Source organism: Podospora pseudopauciseta (genome assembly GCF_035222475.1).
Source record: "Podospora pseudopauciseta strain CBS 411.78 chromosome 2 map unlocalized CBS411.78m_2, whole genome shotgun sequence".
NCBI lineage: Eukaryota > Fungi > Ascomycota > Sordariomycetes > Sordariales > Podosporaceae > Podospora > Podospora pseudopauciseta.
In genome coordinates, this window is record NW_026946663.1 from 1,303,262 (window position 1) to 1,319,582 (window position 16,321).

Here is a 16,321-nt window from a genome sequence, read left to right on the forward strand (position 1 = left end):
TCATGGAGGCAAGTGAACCTCGGAGTGTCCGGGTGTTTTTCGGCTTGGGGTTACAAGTCCAGACCGGCGTGGATCGGAGGGCGGCTCCCGCGCTGCCGAGCCAAATCACTCTCGGCTATTGTGTAACTGGATCCCGCTGCCAAGAACCTGTTTTCCCACACCCCCCACTGTTTGGCCTGGTGAATTGCTGGTTGGGATTGGTCAGGTGGTGGGGAAGCCTGGGGAAGTTATGAGTGGAAAAAAAAGAGGAACTGCCACTTCACTTTTTTTTCCTGGGTACTAGGCAAGGCTCAGAATTTTGTGGTGGTGTTTTTTTTTCTTTTTTTTTTTTTCCATACCTCGTTCTCGTTCTTGTTCTGCCCCAGATTTGGACGTGATCCACTTCTTTTTTTTTTTCTCGCAAAGACCCTTGACCCCGTCGTCTCCGGTTCGGCAGACTCCATCCCACATCCCTCCTCTTTCCGTTGTTGTCCTGTCCCAGTTGTCCAGCCCCCCCCCCGCCTCCCCTCCCCTTCTTTGGCAGGAACAGTCATCAGACACCTTTCGTTGTTGACAGACAACTTTTTGTTGCGCATTGCGAGGCTTGAGTCAGAAACCCTTTACCTACCCGCGAGTCCCAAGCCACCACAGCTCTTCCTCGCGTGACACAAACCTTCGTCTGTCATTTTTTTTGTTTTTTAAACGACAACCTCGGTTTCTGTTTTCCTCCCTCGCTCGCAATCTCTTTGCGGTACGCAACCCACGTCTTTTGCCAGCGCGCAAATTGACTCAACTTCGGCCACTTCGCGACCCCACACTTTATAGGCTGATTGCGACAACGGCGTTAACGGCTTGAGTGCTGTTGGGGCTGACTGAACCAGTTCAGTGTCGTTCGTTTCGCAAATATCAAGCATCTAGACTAGACACACAACAAACATGTCCAAGGTCACCGTCGTGAAGGAGGCCGTCAAGGAGACGCTGGTTGGGTCAACAGAACCACAAGAGCTCTCGGCCCAGACCAAGGCGCGCTTCATTAAGCATGCCATCAAGGAAGATGGCGCCGAGCCCTACCTCGGCCCCGACGAGTTCATCAACGCCGTTGCCCCTCCGTCGGAGGATTACGTGAGTCCTTTCTGCACTGGCCGGCGCATTGTCCAGTCCAGCACCTTTTCTGACGTGTGATCTTTATATATAAAATAGCACAAGATCAAGCGGGAACAGTACTCGATCCTGTTCCATGTTGCCGACCGATCGAACAAGGGCAAGGTGACGCTCGCCGACTGGGGTTACTTTGAGAACCTTCTCACCAAGCCCGATGCCGAATATGAGATCGCCTTCCGCCTCTTCGACATCGAGCGCCTCGGGAAGGTCAAGTACGAGGACTTCCGCAGGCTGTACGAGCTGAACAAGGGGCCAGATAGCATCCCATTCGACTGGGAGTGTGACTGGGCGAAGCTTTACATCGGTAGCAAGGCGAAACACAGCATGGACTACCAGCAGTTCTCGCAAATGCTGCGCGGTCTGCAGGGTGAGCGTGTCCGCCAGGCTTTCCAGCATCTGGACAAGGACGGCGATGGCTACATTGAGCCCGAGGAGTTTGAGCGCATCATCAAGGAAACCGCGAGGCATAAGCTCTCGGACTACCTCCTCGAGAACCTGAGCACTCTGTGCAACATTTCTCAGGGTTCCAAGATTTCCTACGCCAACGTACGAGCTTTCCAGAACATGATCCACGAGATGGACCTCGTCGAACTCATCATCCGCCGTGCTTGCGCCAAGAGCACCGACGGCAAGATCACCAGGACCGAGTTCCTCAACCAGGCCGCCAAGATCACCCGCTTCTCGCTCTTCACCCCGATGGAGGCCGATATCCTCTTCCACTTCGCCAGCCTTGATGAGCCATCTGGCCGTCTTGGCCTGAAGGACTTCAAGAAGGTGCTCGACCCATCATGGAGGAGTAGACAAGGAGATGAGGATGCCGTCCGTGCCGTCACCGAGACCACCAGGTCGGCCGGCCAAAAGTTCCTCGCCCAGGGTCTCGAGTCCGCCTACGGCTTCGCTCTCGGCAGTATCGCCGGTGCTTTTGGTGCCTTCATGGTGTACCCCATCGATCTCGTCAAGACTCGCATGCAGAACCAGAGAGGTGCCAACCCCGGCCAGAGGCTGTACAACAACTCGATCGACTGCTTCAAAAAGGTCATCCGCAACGAGGGTTTCCGCGGGCTGTACTCTGGTGTCCTCCCACAGCTTGTTGGTGTTGCCCCAGAAAAGGCCATCAAGCTGACCGTCAACGATCTCGTTCGTGGGTGGTTCACCACTAAGGATAAACAGATCTGGTGGGGCCACGAGGTCATCGCCGGTGGTGCTGCCGGTGGTTGCCAGGTCGTTTTCACCAACCCTCTCGAGATTGTCAAGATTCGTCTTCAGGTTCAGGGTGAGGTCGCCAAGTCGCTCGAGGGTGCTCCTAGACGGTCGGCCATGTGGATCATCCGCAACCTTGGTCTCGTCGGTCTGTACAAGGGCGCTTCCGCCTGCCTGCTCCGCGATGTGCCATTCTCGGCCATCTACTTCCCAACCTACTCCCACCTGAAGAAGGACCTCTTCGGCGAGTCCCAGACCAAGAAGCTCGGTATTCTTCAGCTCCTCACTGCCGGTGCCATCGCCGGTATGCCCGCCGCCTATCTCACCACCCCATGCGACGTCATCAAGACCCGTCTCCAGGTCGAGGCCCGCAAGGGTGACACCCAGTACACCGGCCTCCGCCACGCCGCCAAGACCATCTGGAAGGAGGAGGGCTTCCGTGCCTTCTTCAAGGGCGGTCCTGCCAGAATCATGCGTTCGTCGCCACAGTTTGGTTTTACTCTTGCCGCGTACGAGTTGCTCCAGACGGCCTTCCCCTTCCCTGGCAAGGGCAAGGCCGAGGTGGCGACTGGTGTTGCGGACGTTGTGCAGACGCTCAAGGAAAAGCACCCTGACAGCCCATTCTACCGGTCGAGAAACGCGCTCAAGATTCTGTTGGATCTGGATGAGAACTTTGGACGTGCGCCGTTGGGAGTGAATGCGAAGGGGTGGCAGACGCTGCCTGGGTGGATGCAGAACCCGGTGAAGAGCTCGTAAAGAGGGAAAGGAAATAGGGGGGGGAAGGGAGAGAGAGGTTTAATGGCTGGGTTTGGGGGGTCAGGGTGGTATTAAGTTTCGGCCGGTTCGTTGTTTATAAGCGCGAAGGACGCGGGCGGGTGGACGGACGGCCCTTTCGGCAATGGGGAAAGGTGTTGTGGGGTGGAGAGTCCGGCAATGGGGTTCGGAGGTCCTGTCCACCTCACCTAACCCATTCCGCCGCCAACGGGGGGACCCACTGTTGACTTGTGTCGGAGCGCATCATGATGTCAGGTCATGGTGTTGGGATGGATTTCTTTGATGTCCTTCTTCTTCGTTTCTCTATCATCGAGAGTTTTGAAGAGGGATTATCTACCGTCGACGACCCATGCGGGGTCAACAAAGGCCCTGCCACCACCACCCCCCTCCGTTCTTTGACAATTGAGCCTGATAAAGGAGGAGGGCCGGGTATTTTTTTTCACGAAAAAGCCCGATTTGCATTGTGCATTTCCATGTGCATTTTATTTCTTCTTCTTCTTCTTCTTCTTCTTCGTCAGCGGCAGACTAGGCGGCAGGCAGGCGTTTGGGTGGTTATTTAATCTTGTCTGGGTGGCAGCAAAAACTGTTCCTTTTTCTTTTGTATGTTTTTTTTCATTTTCTCTTGTTGATATTTTGTCGCGCGATGTGTTTTTGTATGAGATGAATGAAAAATATCCTGGCTTTTTTTGCTTGTTGCTGTGTGCTACGTTTGAGAGAGAAAAAAAAAGGGAAAGACACTGAAGGTTAGATGGATGGATAGATGGATGGATGAAGGGCTGGCTAGACTTTTTTGGTTCTGGGAGTTGGGATTTATACAGTAGGTGTATTGTAGATATCGATACAACAACGAGACAGACAGACTAGACTAGAGAGACTAGATGGGGGTTGGGGGGTAGTGTGGTAGATTTGAGAGAGGGAAGATAAAATTGATGATGGTTTTTTGAGATGTTGTACAGGTAGCTAGTTGGTTGGTGGGTAGTAGAGTAGGTGGCTGGTGGTGTTATGCAGGATGAAATGCAAAAACAGATCGGTTATGTACCCCAGGGGAAATATCACATGCTGCTGCTGTCGTGGCGGTCTGATTGAGGTTGAGAGAGGGTTGAGACATTCTGGGCCGGGACGCTGCCGGGGTCGCTTCCGGGGTGTCGGGGACTGACCGGGGGGTCAGACAAGACAAAACATGTGCCGTGTGGGTGGGGGGCTCGGAGGGTTGAAGAGACGGCACTCCGATATTAGCAATGTTGATTACTGTGGCATTTTGTTGTTATGGATCGAGAATACGACAGTTGTGATTATTGGGGTGTTTTGGAGGCCGATCTAGATGTTTGTTTAACACACCTCATCCTTCTGGAAGTAGATGGGGGTGGGGGTCAGAGCCCAGAGCTGTGTCCCCGGTCACCGCCATCCGTAACCCCCGGAAGCTTGGGCGGCCCCGGCATTGGTGAGTTGTCGTCGGTTGGGAGGTTGGTGGGTTGACTATCATCTGCGGGAGCGGCACACCGGGGGTCACTCTGTTGGTGAGTGAATGAATTTGGATGATGAGATCAGATCAATGGTTTGTTCTGGATTGGGCGTTGGTCTGATGATGCACACTTGGAGGGTTCACGAAGCCGCCACACACCACTTTGGTAGTGGTTTCTACAAATGAAATGTTGCCATTCCCGCTATGGGGGCGAAAGGAGGCGTGGCGCTGGGGGTGAGCAAGCCCCGGCCGGCCAGTGAGGTTGTCCAGGGTGAGCCTCATCCTCACCGCTGCTGGTACGAATCCCTAAAAGGTGTTAGTATAGCTGTGTCTTTGTTGGTATAAGGGGAGGGGGAGAAGGGGGTGATGTGCATCTGGGCCGGGCCGCAATCTTTTTGTTGCTCTTCTTTGATCGATTTTTGAGAGTGGTGTTGTTCTCGTTGGTTGATTTTTCCGAACAAGTGCGAGAGAGGTGTATCACTGATCGTATATCAACGTCACCATACATTTTACATCCATCCCAACTTAACCTTGTTATCAACAGCATTTATCTTAAATCAAAATGGCAACCACCACCACCACCACCACCACCACTACCACCACCACCGCCGCCGCCGTTACAACAGCAACAATGCCACTCCACCTAAGCATCACCACCACCCCATCACCACCACCAAAACCAAAAATTTCCCTCCTGTCACTACCACTGGAGCTCAGACTAGAAATCTACACCCACCTCCTCCACCTACCACTCCCCTCACACTCAGGCGAGGAATCACCCCCTTATCGATCAACAACCCCCCCTCTGTCAACCTTTGCCGAAAAACCAAAAATCTGGACAGCGATTTTATACGTCTCTCGACAAATCTACATCGAGAGTCACCCCCTCTTGTACAAGTCAAACACCTTCTCCGCCCACCCCACCCTCCTCACCAGCTCCCCTACTTTGTATCCTTCCTCCAAGGCATATAAAACCCCCCTTGCGATCCCCCTCCCACCACCAACACCACCACCAACCACAGCAACAACAACAACAACAACAACAACAACAACAACAACAACAACAACAACAACAGCAACAACAGCAGCAGCAGCAGCAACACCCCAACAAGACCGACCATTCACCCCCCCATCCCAATCCCAGAACATCATCACAATCCCTTTATCTCCCTTCATCTCCGCCCCGACAAACCCCCCCTCTATATCACCTGCCTACATCCCCCTGATAAGGAAATGGAGGCTTCGGATAAAACTGGACAGTCCAGCTCCGTGGTCTGAGGATCTGGTGAGGGAGGTGTTCACGGGAGTGGGGGAGTTGACGTTGGATGTGTGGCAGAGTTCTTTTTGGGGTGGGGTGGGTGTTAGAACACTAAAAGGGTTCGAAGGGGTGAGGGGGGTGGGGAGGGTGAGGGTTAGGGGGATGTTGGGTGGCTTTGAGGGCTACCGGGGGTGGCTGGAGGGGATCATGGGGGAGGGGGTTGGGGTTCGGGAGGGGGAGGTATATGAAGGGAGGGATGAGGAGGAGGGGAGGAGGTTGAGGGGATGGAGTTGACTTGTCAAAGGGGGATGGCTTTGAGGAGGGGGGGTTGGTGGGTCTGGATGGGTTTGGCCAGGTAGGGGAGGGGTGGTGGGAGGGGGTATAAAAGGTGGGTGGAATGGGATGCAATTAAAGGTCAAGGACTGGGTTGAGAATAGGAGGACTTTACTCGTGAGGGCATGTTGATGGGTAACTTGATTCACGTAATTTGGACGGAATGGAGGTGAACGTTTACGATATGGAAGGGGGAGATATATACGGCACTGGGTGTTTGCAAACGAGATACACTGCTTGGAACCTGTCTCGCGAAAAGTCTGGTGTCCAAGTGGTAAGGTGAAGGAGAGGGGGGAGGGGGGGGAGGGGGGGGGAGGGAACAGCGTTGAGGGCCTCATCGGACATGGCAACGGTTGACTTTGATGGCGCCAACACTCCAAAACCTTCACCGAGCCACGGCAAAGTGCGGACGCCACTAGGTCATTGTGGAAAGGCGGGATTGACTTTTACTTCAAGTATACGTATTCAGCTTTTTTGGAATCTACCATCTTTTTAATTCTTCCAACCTCTCTCCAACATCGGCGAAAAGTTTGATCGGCTCCAAGAGCTGCGGGCCCCGGACGAGCTGCCTGATGAGGTGTATCTCGAGGGCTGGGACAACGTCCACGAGGAGAACCGGCGGTTGAACGAAGTCAAAAGAGGGATCAAACAATCCTGGAAGGAGATGCTCTGGATCAGGGAGGATATGGAAAGGGAGATTGGGCACCTGGAAGGACTACGACTGCCGCAATGGACACCCGAGGTGCCGGCGGACTCGAGTGATGGGACAACGAATGCTGCCCCTCCCAAATTTTGCACACCGGAGTGCCTCCTGGGGCTGGAGCCAGGCAACAAGCCGGATTTGGATGTGACCTGCCCCAATGTCGGCAGCCATCAAAGAGGACTGAGCGGGAAGCATCGGGTTCTCAGGGCACAGTTGGGTCAGCTTGTCAGGGACCAGCTGCGGCGAGAGCAGAACAATCACAAGAACTTGTGGTGTTGCGGGGACGGCCTCCCGGGACAGCCAAGGAAAAAGCAGGCTGGGCTGGCTTACGCTTCAACCGCATGGCTACACTTTTATGGTGAAGGGGTACAGCTACTGGTGGAAACGGCAGGCGAACCGTGAGATGGGTATGCACCAGAGGATTGATGGTTTCCACAACTGGAATGATAAACCGGAGAGGATGGTGCGGTTGTGTTTTGGTATGTTTGACCTGCCGGCTCCGTATCAGCTCGACACCAAAACAGACGACGCAAACTGGCTGCTGGGCGATAATATCGGGTACATCTTGTTGTTCTCTCCTGGAGCGGTTGCTGGACCAAAGACATGCTCTCCAAGCTTGGAGCTCAACAAGGACATGGCAAACAAGCGATTAAAAACGTCCATCATGAGGCAGTATTGGATCTGATTCCCCAAGGGCCAGGAGGGATTGCCTGCTGTGTGGAAGAAGGGGCGGCTGATGTCGATTGGCCTCGACGAGAGAGAGTGGCTGAATGGAGGAAGCATCTGGGGAAGAAGTTGGAAGGATCAAAACGATCGTCAAGAAGAAGGTCAGTGGAGGTACACGGCGAGGTTGGCTGAATGTCAACACAGCAAACACAACTACCCTAACCCTTAAAGTTGTGCACGTGCATGTACACGTGCAGGTGCACAGGTTGCAGCACATGGCACGCTGTCTGACGCAATGACCCACTCTTTATGCCTGTCCATCGAGGTTCTCTTTCATTTTCATTGAACATCGCGGTTGCATCGGCATCGGGTGCCAGTGTCCTCCCTTCACCATGTCTCTCCTCGAGTTCTTCTCGTCCGTTTTTGGTTGGATCTACTTCATCTGCTGGTCCCTCTCGTTCTACCCGCAGTCCATGCTCAACTTCAGCCGAAAATCCACCTCTGGTACCACGGTCGACTTCCCCCTGATCAACTGCCTGGGCTTCCTGTCTTATGCAATCTCCAACTACGCCTTCTACTACAGCCCCCTCATCCGCGCCCAGTACGCCTCCCGCTACCACGGCCTGACCCCCACCGTCCAGTTCAACGACATCACCTTCGCCCTCCACGGCCTGCTGCTCAGCATCATCACCACCTCCCAGTACCTCTCCCCCCGCCTCTGGTCCTTCACCCCCTCAAAAGGCAACAAACCCTCCCGCTTAATCCTCGGTATCATCCTCGGCTGCATCGTCGGCGTCATCTGTGTCATCTTTATCGTGCTGTCCTCCCCGGAGAGGAACGACCCATCTGGAGGCGGCCATGGCTGGGTGTGGCTTGACGCGATCTACGCCATCAGCTATGTGAAGCTCATTGTGACACTCATAAAATACACGCCGCAGGTGCTGGTGAATTACCGGAATAAGAGCACAAAGGGATGGAGTATTGTGCAGATCTTGTTGGATTTTACAGGGGGTGTGTTGAGTATTGGGCAGCAGGGGATTGATAGCTGGTTGCAGGGGGATTGGAGCGGGATTACCGGGAACCCGGTCAAGTTTGCGCTGGGGAATGTGAGTATGATGTATGATGCCGTTTTTATCACGCAGCATTATGTGTTGTACAAGGGGGCGGACGGGAAGGATGGGGAGGGGGAGGGGCTGTTGGGGGAGGGGAGGGACGAGGAGAGGAGGATCGAGTAGGGCTGTGGTAGAAAGATGCTGCCTCGAGGCGGCTGGGATATACCTTGTGGCGGCTGAGATGCCCTGGGCTGGTCCTTTGGGGCAGATGGAGGTTCGGGTGGTACCGTTCAGAGACATGGTAGACCTAGACGGTCTGGAGTTTGGGTAAACAGTGGGAACGGGTCTTTCAGGATGCTAGATGGGGGAGAGACGGAGGAAGAGGCAATGGGGGAGAGAAGACACGATAAGATACCCATGATCTGTCAAAGCGAATACACAATTGCTCCGTTTGGCTTATTCACCACACAGGACATCTATCCAACAGACTGGAGTAACGCCCCACACAACAACCCTGTTTGGGGATGTGGTGGGTTATGAGAATTTAGGCATGAAAGAAGGTGAGGACCAATATGGACAGGGTACTGGAGTTGTTGGAAGGTGGGTGGGTGTAGAGGGTGGTATGTATGTGTGTATACCGTGGTTGCTCCCTCTAGGCTGGCCGGCCTAGGGAGTGTTGACGCGTGCTGGTTGTTCACAGCCCGTCAGTCCAGCCCATGATCGAGGCCGCAGAGACTCTTAGTCTTCTTTGCTGTCACAGTCCCGCCATGCTAAGGGTTCTCATGACCAGACCTGTCTCTCTACAGCGGCCAACAGCTCTCACCAAGGACATTTCAACTACAGTATGATGACAGAAAAGCGAAACTCTTTATGATCATCCCCCCTTTAAATCAAGAGCTCGCACTCAGGTGATTAAATACTGTCATACTGTAAACACTCCAAGACAATGTATCCGTCCCGAATTATTGCATCCTATCTGTCCCACTCAACTCCTGTCTATCCCTCACTGCAACTCCCTAACCTCCCCATCCCCCCTCTCAGTAGGCAGTTCTGCCCCCCGACCAGGCACGTACCCCCCCTGCTGCGCCCCCTGCTGTCCATAAGGGTTATAAACCGGCGGTCCCCCAAACTGCTGTTGCTGCTGCCCAAACTGCTGCTGTGGAGGCGTCACCGGGTTCAAGTTATTATACCCCTGCCCACCAAACTGCCCCTGATCCTGTTGTCCCCCAAACTGTTGCTGTCCTTGCCCAAACTGCCCCTGCCCAAACTGCCCCTGCCCAAACTGCCCCGGCTGTTGATTCTGAAAAGCATACCCCCCCGGCGGCGGCGGACTAGGCGTCCCATGCCCCTCGAAACCCGGACTGCTCTCCCCCCCCGCAGTGGTCGTGCTCATAAAGCTCGGCTTGACGACACTCCCCCTCGGATCCATCGGGCTGAATCCCTGCCCCCCACTGCCGGGATAATACTCGGAGATCTGGTTATTCGGGTGCTGGGAGTTGCTGAAGGAGAGGTGGGATGATGGTGGAGGTTGGGAATAGGACAGGTGACTTGATGGAGGGGGCGGACTAGTATGATTAACCTGTGCCACCGGGGGTTGGGGGTCAGGTGCGGGTCGGTTTCGGCGGTTTCTTCTGATCAAAAACCAGATTGCTAGACCGACGATGGCCAGGGCTGCGATTCCGCCTACTACCCCGCCGACTATTGGGCCGATGGGGGTCGAAGGGGGGTTTTCTGGAGGGGGGGTGTTGGTGGGGGTATTGGTTGAGGTGGTGGTGGTGGTAGTGGTTGTTGTTTCAGTGGTGGTGGAAGAGGAAGGGCCGGTTCGAGGGAGGACCGTGGCGTAGACCACATCTGATCCGGCTGCCACACCGCATCCCATGAGGGTATACGAATTCGGACCGTTCGCCAGATCAGCATAGATGTGCGTGAGGCAGTGGGGGTATTCCGTCTGGCCGCACCAGAGCGTGAAGCCGTTTCGGGTTGTGAAGAGGGAGCGGTCTGTCGAGTCGAGGCAGCGGGTGGGCACCGGGCAGTTGCTGGTTGTGGTGTCGCAGCAGCCGATGTGGGTGAGGAGGGCGTTGTAGTGGCAGGATTGGGTGATGTCGCAGTAGAGGGGGATTGCTGGTGTTGTTAGCTGGACTGTTTCATTGATGACAGGAGAAAAGGGGCGTGTTTACAAGCCAAACCGCTGACGTATCCGCAAGTCGGTCCCTTGAGCTCCTCCTCGCTCGAGCTTCTGGTGCCGGTGACACTGATCTGTCTCTTTCCCTGTAACCTCAAGATAACCTCATCCGTCTTTGTCCCTTCTGGCGGCGAGGTCACAGTAGGCGAGATCCCCATCATGTAATCCTTATGATCACACCCGGTCTCCTTCGCCGGTTCCCACCGCGGTTCATTATCACTTCCCCATTTGAGAGCTTTGGCATCTGCCAGCCCGGCCCAACCCAGCGCGAGGGCACCTTCAACAATTCTTCTTTTCATCTTCGTTCCGCGTGAGCACCCAGCTAGGTTGTAAGCTCAGAGAACAGCCAATACCACCTGCCGTCCACAGCGATATACCTCTCGTGTTCTGTAAACAAAACTGGCAAAAATCAACAACCAGTCAAACTACCCCCAATCCAGTGGAAACAAAAAACAAATCTCCCATCAACGGTCAAACCCGGCCACCCGGAACCTTTTTAACCACACCACCACACTCCGAACAGCAAGGCTCAGCCCAATCCCCCCCCCCCCATATCCCAGTCCTATACCCATGTCCATCCTACCACCGCATCCTTCAGCTGAAAGCAATATTGCATCTAACCCCCCTTCTCCCATTGGCCACCTCCCCCCCGCTCGCCCACAAACCCACCCAACCACATCATCAAGTGGCTTCCTCTCTCTCTTTCTTGCAGCATTTCTCTCCCGACTTTCCTCCTCACGAGTGAGAAGGGAAATGCGGCACCGTTTTCCCACCATCTAACCAAACCTGTTCCCTTCGGTGGCGTTTCCTACTTGCACATCATCTCCCACCCAAACGAGGCTGAGCCCTCCTAGCGTGCATCTCTGCTGTGTTGTCCCAGTCGCACCCCAAGCGGGGGCCTTACCCTTACCGGGGTTTCTCTTTTTGCTCTCCAGCAAAAGTCCCCCCCAAAAAAGCTTGTCCCGACGATCATCCCCCCGCCCGCCCAAGAAAGTAAGAAACAAGGCTTCGATGGAGGAACATCTCGCCGACCGGCACTCCCATATCACTCCCCACATCAGCAAAAGCTCAGCAAAACCTGATGAATCGGGCTTCCAGTGCGGAGTGCTAGAATGAGGTGACATTAGTTTATTCAGGCCGTCTGTCGTGCAACCTACCCACCCACCCCCCGGCTCAAAATGCAGGGGTAGGTGTGGGTGTGTGGCCGGCTGGCATGGTGATTTAGTCCAATGCTCTCTCTCATGAGCAGGTGTGGGAGCGGGCAGTGTTTTTGTTTCTCGTACGAATAGCATTGTTGATCTCGAACTGATGGCTTTTGAGACATGCATTGCATTTGTATCATCAGGCAAGGCAGACAACTCTCGTCTTCATCCCGTTAGATGGGTGTCTTCAGTGGGTTGGGGATATGTGTAAAATATTGGCACCACCATGATGAGGCTCATCAAATCCAACTGTCCCCATAACCGTCACACACACACACACACACACACACACACACACACACACACACACACACACACACACATGCAACAACCCCAAGACATCCCTCAACCCATTTCCCATACCACCATCCATAATCCGAGAAAAAAAAAGAAAAAAAACCGACACAAAAGTACACATTCGCTGACCTCGCCTCAAATCCAGACTCCGTGCCAGCCAGCAAAGCAACATTTGTGAGAGCAACACATCGACCCCAAATAGTTCCCTTGTCTGAGGTAATTCCTTATTAAACTCCCCTTCCATCCTCTGACATAACCCTCAAGTCAAATCCATATCCCCCCAACCCCCAAACCCCCCCCCATCAAAATCCGCCCCCACCAACGTTGGCAACCCCCCAAAGATATTATCCCCATCCAAATCCGCCCCTCCTCCCCCCCAATCGCACTCCCCCCAGCGCTCCCCAAATCCACCCCTCCGTCATGATTATTATCCACCCCCCCTAACCCACTTGTATCGATACTCATCCCCTCAACAACACTAACCCCATCCCCAACTCCTTGAACCGCAGCAGCAGCAGCAGCAGCCATAGCATCCCCCATCACATCCCCCCCACAACCCCAACCCCGAAACCATATCCTGCTGCCCCAACAGCCCCGCCACCGCAGTCTGCGGCATCTCCATCTGCCCCTCAACCTGCCTATACAACCTCACCACCGTCTCCGCCATGACCGGGTCCTGCTTCTGAATCCTTTTCCAGTCATCCGCCTCATGCTTGAGCACCTCCCTCAGCGTCAACCTCCTCTGAACCGGCGGCGGTGGAGCAGCGGCAAAGGCACCCGCCCCGCCCGCTGTCCCATCGTTAGGCGTGTCAGACGAAGCCAACGAGGTATCGTTCGTCACATCCGGCGCGCAGACAAGCGAACAAACCACATCATACGCCACGCTCCCCTGCCCCGACTCCGTCAACGTCTTCAGCTCATCCAGCAGCACAGTCAAAAGCTGCCTTGCCCCGAGCAGCTTGAGCGCAGCAAGCGTCTGGCGGTGGGTGTAGGCCGTCGGCGTGGTATTCCCCCCCAGCGGCGCTTGCTGGACCCAATTCACCAGGCTCTGAACAGTGTGCCTCACCGCAGCCGAGATCCCCCCATCCGGGTGCTGCGCCTGTGGTGGTCGATTTGTTGCTGCTAGACCGCCCGGTAATGCAGTCGCATTCGGATGACTCCCAGGCGTGTGGTTACCATGCGTCGTCGTCCACGACTCAAGCTCGGCATGGTCAGCCCCGCCCGTTCGCCTCGAGACCGTGAGGTTCTCCTTGATGGCTCTCAGCAGCGGCTCAACCTCTTGAGATTTGGGGTCCGAGCGTTGATATGATCGTAGGGCGTGCTCCAATGGTTTGGCGACAATGTTGAGGACTGACTGAAACATTGCCGACGCCTCGTTGGAGATGGAATTCGGCCGGATGAGCAGCTGGAGAATCTTGATGATGGACCTCTGCCCTTCTGGGCCCTCCGCCCAGAGCTGGTTGGACAGATATAAAATGGCTGGAACCAGCGAGGGCAACAAAAAGACCTCGACCAAATCTGCCGCAGTCAGTATCATCCATATTCCAGACCGAAAATGAAACTCACATTCAAGCCCACTCTTGAGCGTCTCCTCATTCAAGAACCCCGCGCTCAAGGCCACCGAAATCTGCCCGAAAAGCACCGGCATGAGCAAGTAGAAATCCTGCGGAGGACACGAAGCCATCAACTCATCCCCCAACCCCCCCTCCGCAAACAGGCCCTGTATCCACCCATTGAGGTGCGAATGCTCCTGCGGACTGAGATCCGAAAGCAGCCTCACAGCATGCCCTCCCCCAATCAGCTTCCCAACAAACGAATCCGGCGACCTCACCCCCAAGTCCGCCGGCGAGAGGTTGTACCGATACACAAACGCCATCAGCAGCAGCAACACCGACCCAAACTCCTCGTACACCGGCTGGTACTCCCCCTGCTCCTCATCATACCCCCCCCAATGATCAATCAGCTCCCGCAGCGGGTGCAAAATCTTTTGCGCCGGACTGAAGAGCAGCATAATATCTAACGACAGCGGCTTGCTCGCCAACTGGCCGCACAACTGCTTCAAAGCCATCGTCTCCGTGTTTCTACAGAGACTGCCAATCACCTCCACCACCGCCTGCGCAGCCGCCCCCACGTTCCCATTCATGTTATCCAACTCCCCAATCAGTTTTTGCGTCCTGTCCGAGTCCTGCAGGCACGACTGGACCAGAATATCCTTGACATAACGCCCTTCGTCCGGCAGCGTCTGGTAGGTAATGTCTCCCAAAAGGTTCTCTATAGCCGTCTGGGACAACAACCCGTGAAGCTGGCAGGCAAAGCAAAAGTCTTGTCGTACCGAGTCCTGAAACGACGACCCGGTGTTGGAGGACATGTCAAACATGCCCGAAAAGGTCGGGAAGATGTTTGTATCCACCTGACCCAACGCCTCGGTAATGCAAATCTCGGGATTGAACGTGTATAATGGCGAGGATTGCGCAAGAGAAACCAAAACCAGTGGCACCTTGTTGACCACAAAAGACTTGAGCAAATGCCCGGCTTTGGCCCCCTCGTTGCGAAAGACGGCGTTCGCCAAGACGTCAAATGATGCCAAGATCAACTGGACGGCTGCTTGCTGAACATCACCCCTATATCTGTTGTGTAGATATGTGAAGAGCGCCGCATCATCAATCATGGGGCGCCCAACGAGCTGTCACTTGTTAGCGCACAAACCATCAGATACCGGACCAACACGTACTGCAGCGCTCAGGTAAACATATAACCCAGCTCGGGTGTTGGCGATGGGAACTTCGGGGACCTGAAAGCTTTCCAAGCCCATCACGTTGTCCATGTAGCTGTTCATGTCTGAAACGGCCGGGTCCTTCTTTTCGGTCGAATCGTGCGTCGCGAGACTCTGTGCTCGGAACATGTCGAGTTGGCTGGCAATCGAGGGATTGACCTGCATGATCGAGGGCAGAAAAGCCTCCAAACTTTGCGAAAGCTGTTTCCTGATGCCTATTGCATCAGTAGTTAGCATGGGGACATTCGGCGCCACCAAAAGGGGGGAACTGGCGTACCTTTGGCTGCTGGAATCTGAAACGTCTTTGGTACCGTTGGGTGCGCGCTGAAGGCATTCAAAAACATGATGAATGATTCACGCGACCTCTCCATCTCCAGCTTACTGGCATTCAAACTGTGCATGCTCCCAAAAGCATCCTGCGAAAAGATGGTCGCAGCCTCGGTGAACAAGGCCATCCACCTCACCAGCATCCTGGATGTCTCGACGACATCCCTGCCGCTCTTGATCCCAATTCCTTGGTTGACTGTTTGCGCCAGGCGCCAAAAGAGAATGGCCTCGGAGGAGTATGACGATGTCCATCGTTGCAGCTTCTTTCGCCGCGGCGCGCTCGCATCTCGTTCCTTGGACGGTTGGTCTTCTGGTTGTGGGTGTATCTTGGTGTGTATGGTTGAGTATTTGTAGAGGGCTTTGAGGACGGAAGCGGTGTCAACGCGCCTCTGCTTGATAAGGTGCGTGAGGTAGAGAGGCGCTCGCGGGTCGAGGGCGACATTGTTGTCGGCGGTGGGCCGGAGGAGGAGCTCGGCGATGAGGCCGGGCGGTAGGGGGTGCTTGACGAGGAGGATCTTGGAGAAGACGCCGAACTGGTCGGGATCGAGACGTTGGAGTCTGGCGCGGGTGATGAGCTGTTCCCATCGGGCCACGGCTGCAGGCAAGCCTGTCAAGCTCGAGCCTGCTGTCGCGGGGCCTTCCATTTGGCTGGTGGCCGGGGTGACATAGAGATGGTGTCTAACTATGGCATGTATCGTGGCTATCGTATGCTGTAGCAGGTCGCAGAGAGTAGTCACCTGTACTGGGCCATTGGTTCTTTGTGTGTGAATGGGTTCTTTTGTTGGAGCCGTAGTTCCATTGAGAGGGAGAGTTGCGGCGCGCGCATTGAGCAGCAGCCCAGCAGGCCATTGGATTGGGGAAGTGGGGCTCTTCGGGGGAAGAACAGGGGCCCTGGAGATCCAGACCCACCCAAGCTTCGGCCCGCAGCAGTTGGTGTCCGGGTGGTCTGTGC

At 55.0% G+C, this 16,321-nt stretch overlaps 5 protein-coding genes across 5 annotated transcripts; 3 read left to right on the top strand and 2 right to left on the bottom strand.

Moving 5' to 3' along the window:
• Positions 1–253: 253 nt before the first annotated feature.
• On the top strand, positions 254–3,096 carry AGC1 (mitochondrial aspartate-glutamate transporter agc1; the record flags this gene model as incomplete). Its single annotated transcript, XM_062909363.1, has 2 exons — positions 254–1,101; positions 1,180–3,096. The coding sequence occupies exons 1-2, from the start codon at positions 916–918 to the stop codon at positions 3,094–3,096; spliced, it is 2,103 nt and encodes a 700-aa protein (XP_062768137.1). The 5' UTR covers positions 254–915.
• Positions 3,097–5,138: 2,042 nt separating this feature from the next.
• QC763_203295 (uncharacterized protein) lies at positions 5,139–6,128 on the top strand (the record flags this gene model as incomplete). The annotated part of the gene is made up of 2 exons (XM_062909364.1): positions 5,139–5,598; positions 5,671–6,128. 2 exons carry the CDS (start codon positions 5,139–5,141, stop codon positions 6,126–6,128), a joined length of 918 nt encoding a protein of 305 aa, XP_062768138.1.
• Positions 6,129–7,928: 1,800 nt separating this feature from the next.
• QC763_203300 (uncharacterized protein) lies at positions 7,929–8,771 on the top strand (the record flags this gene model as incomplete). Its single annotated transcript, XM_062909365.1, has 1 exon — positions 7,929–8,771. The coding sequence occupies one exon, from the start codon at positions 7,929–7,931 to the stop codon at positions 8,769–8,771; it is 843 nt and encodes a 280-aa protein (XP_062768139.1).
• A 598-nt stretch (positions 8,772–9,369) lies between these two features.
• On the bottom strand, positions 9,370–11,715 carry QC763_203310 (uncharacterized protein). The gene is made up of 2 exons (XM_062909366.1): positions 10,766–11,715; positions 9,370–10,709 (listed from the first exon to the last, which is right to left on the bottom strand). The coding sequence occupies exons 1-2, from the start codon at positions 11,067–11,069 to the stop codon at positions 9,592–9,594; spliced, it is 1,422 nt and encodes a 473-aa protein (XP_062768140.1). The 5' UTR covers positions 11,070–11,715; the 3' UTR covers positions 9,370–9,591.
• Positions 11,716–12,709: 994 nt separating this feature from the next.
• Positions 12,710–16,184, bottom strand: NUT1 (mediator complex subunit; the record flags this gene model as incomplete). Its single annotated transcript, XM_062909367.1, has 5 exons — positions 15,320–16,184; positions 15,001–15,257; positions 13,836–14,952; positions 12,813–13,787; positions 12,710–12,717 (listed from the first exon to the last, which is right to left on the bottom strand). Exons 1-5 carry the CDS (start codon positions 16,011–16,013, stop codon positions 12,710–12,712), a joined length of 3,051 nt encoding a protein of 1,016 aa, XP_062768141.1. The 5' UTR covers positions 16,014–16,184.
• Between the last annotated feature and the right edge of the window lie 137 nt (positions 16,185–16,321).

Coding starts and splice junctions, on each gene's coding strand:
- QC763_203310 (XM_062909366.1), bottom strand. CDS start 11,069: ATGAAAAGAAGAATTGTTGAAGGTGCCCTCGCGCTGGGTTGGGCCGGG. Junction 10,710..10,765: donor ATACGTCAGCGGTTTGGCTT/GTAAACACGCCC, acceptor TAACAACACCAG/CAATCCCCCTCTACTGCGAC.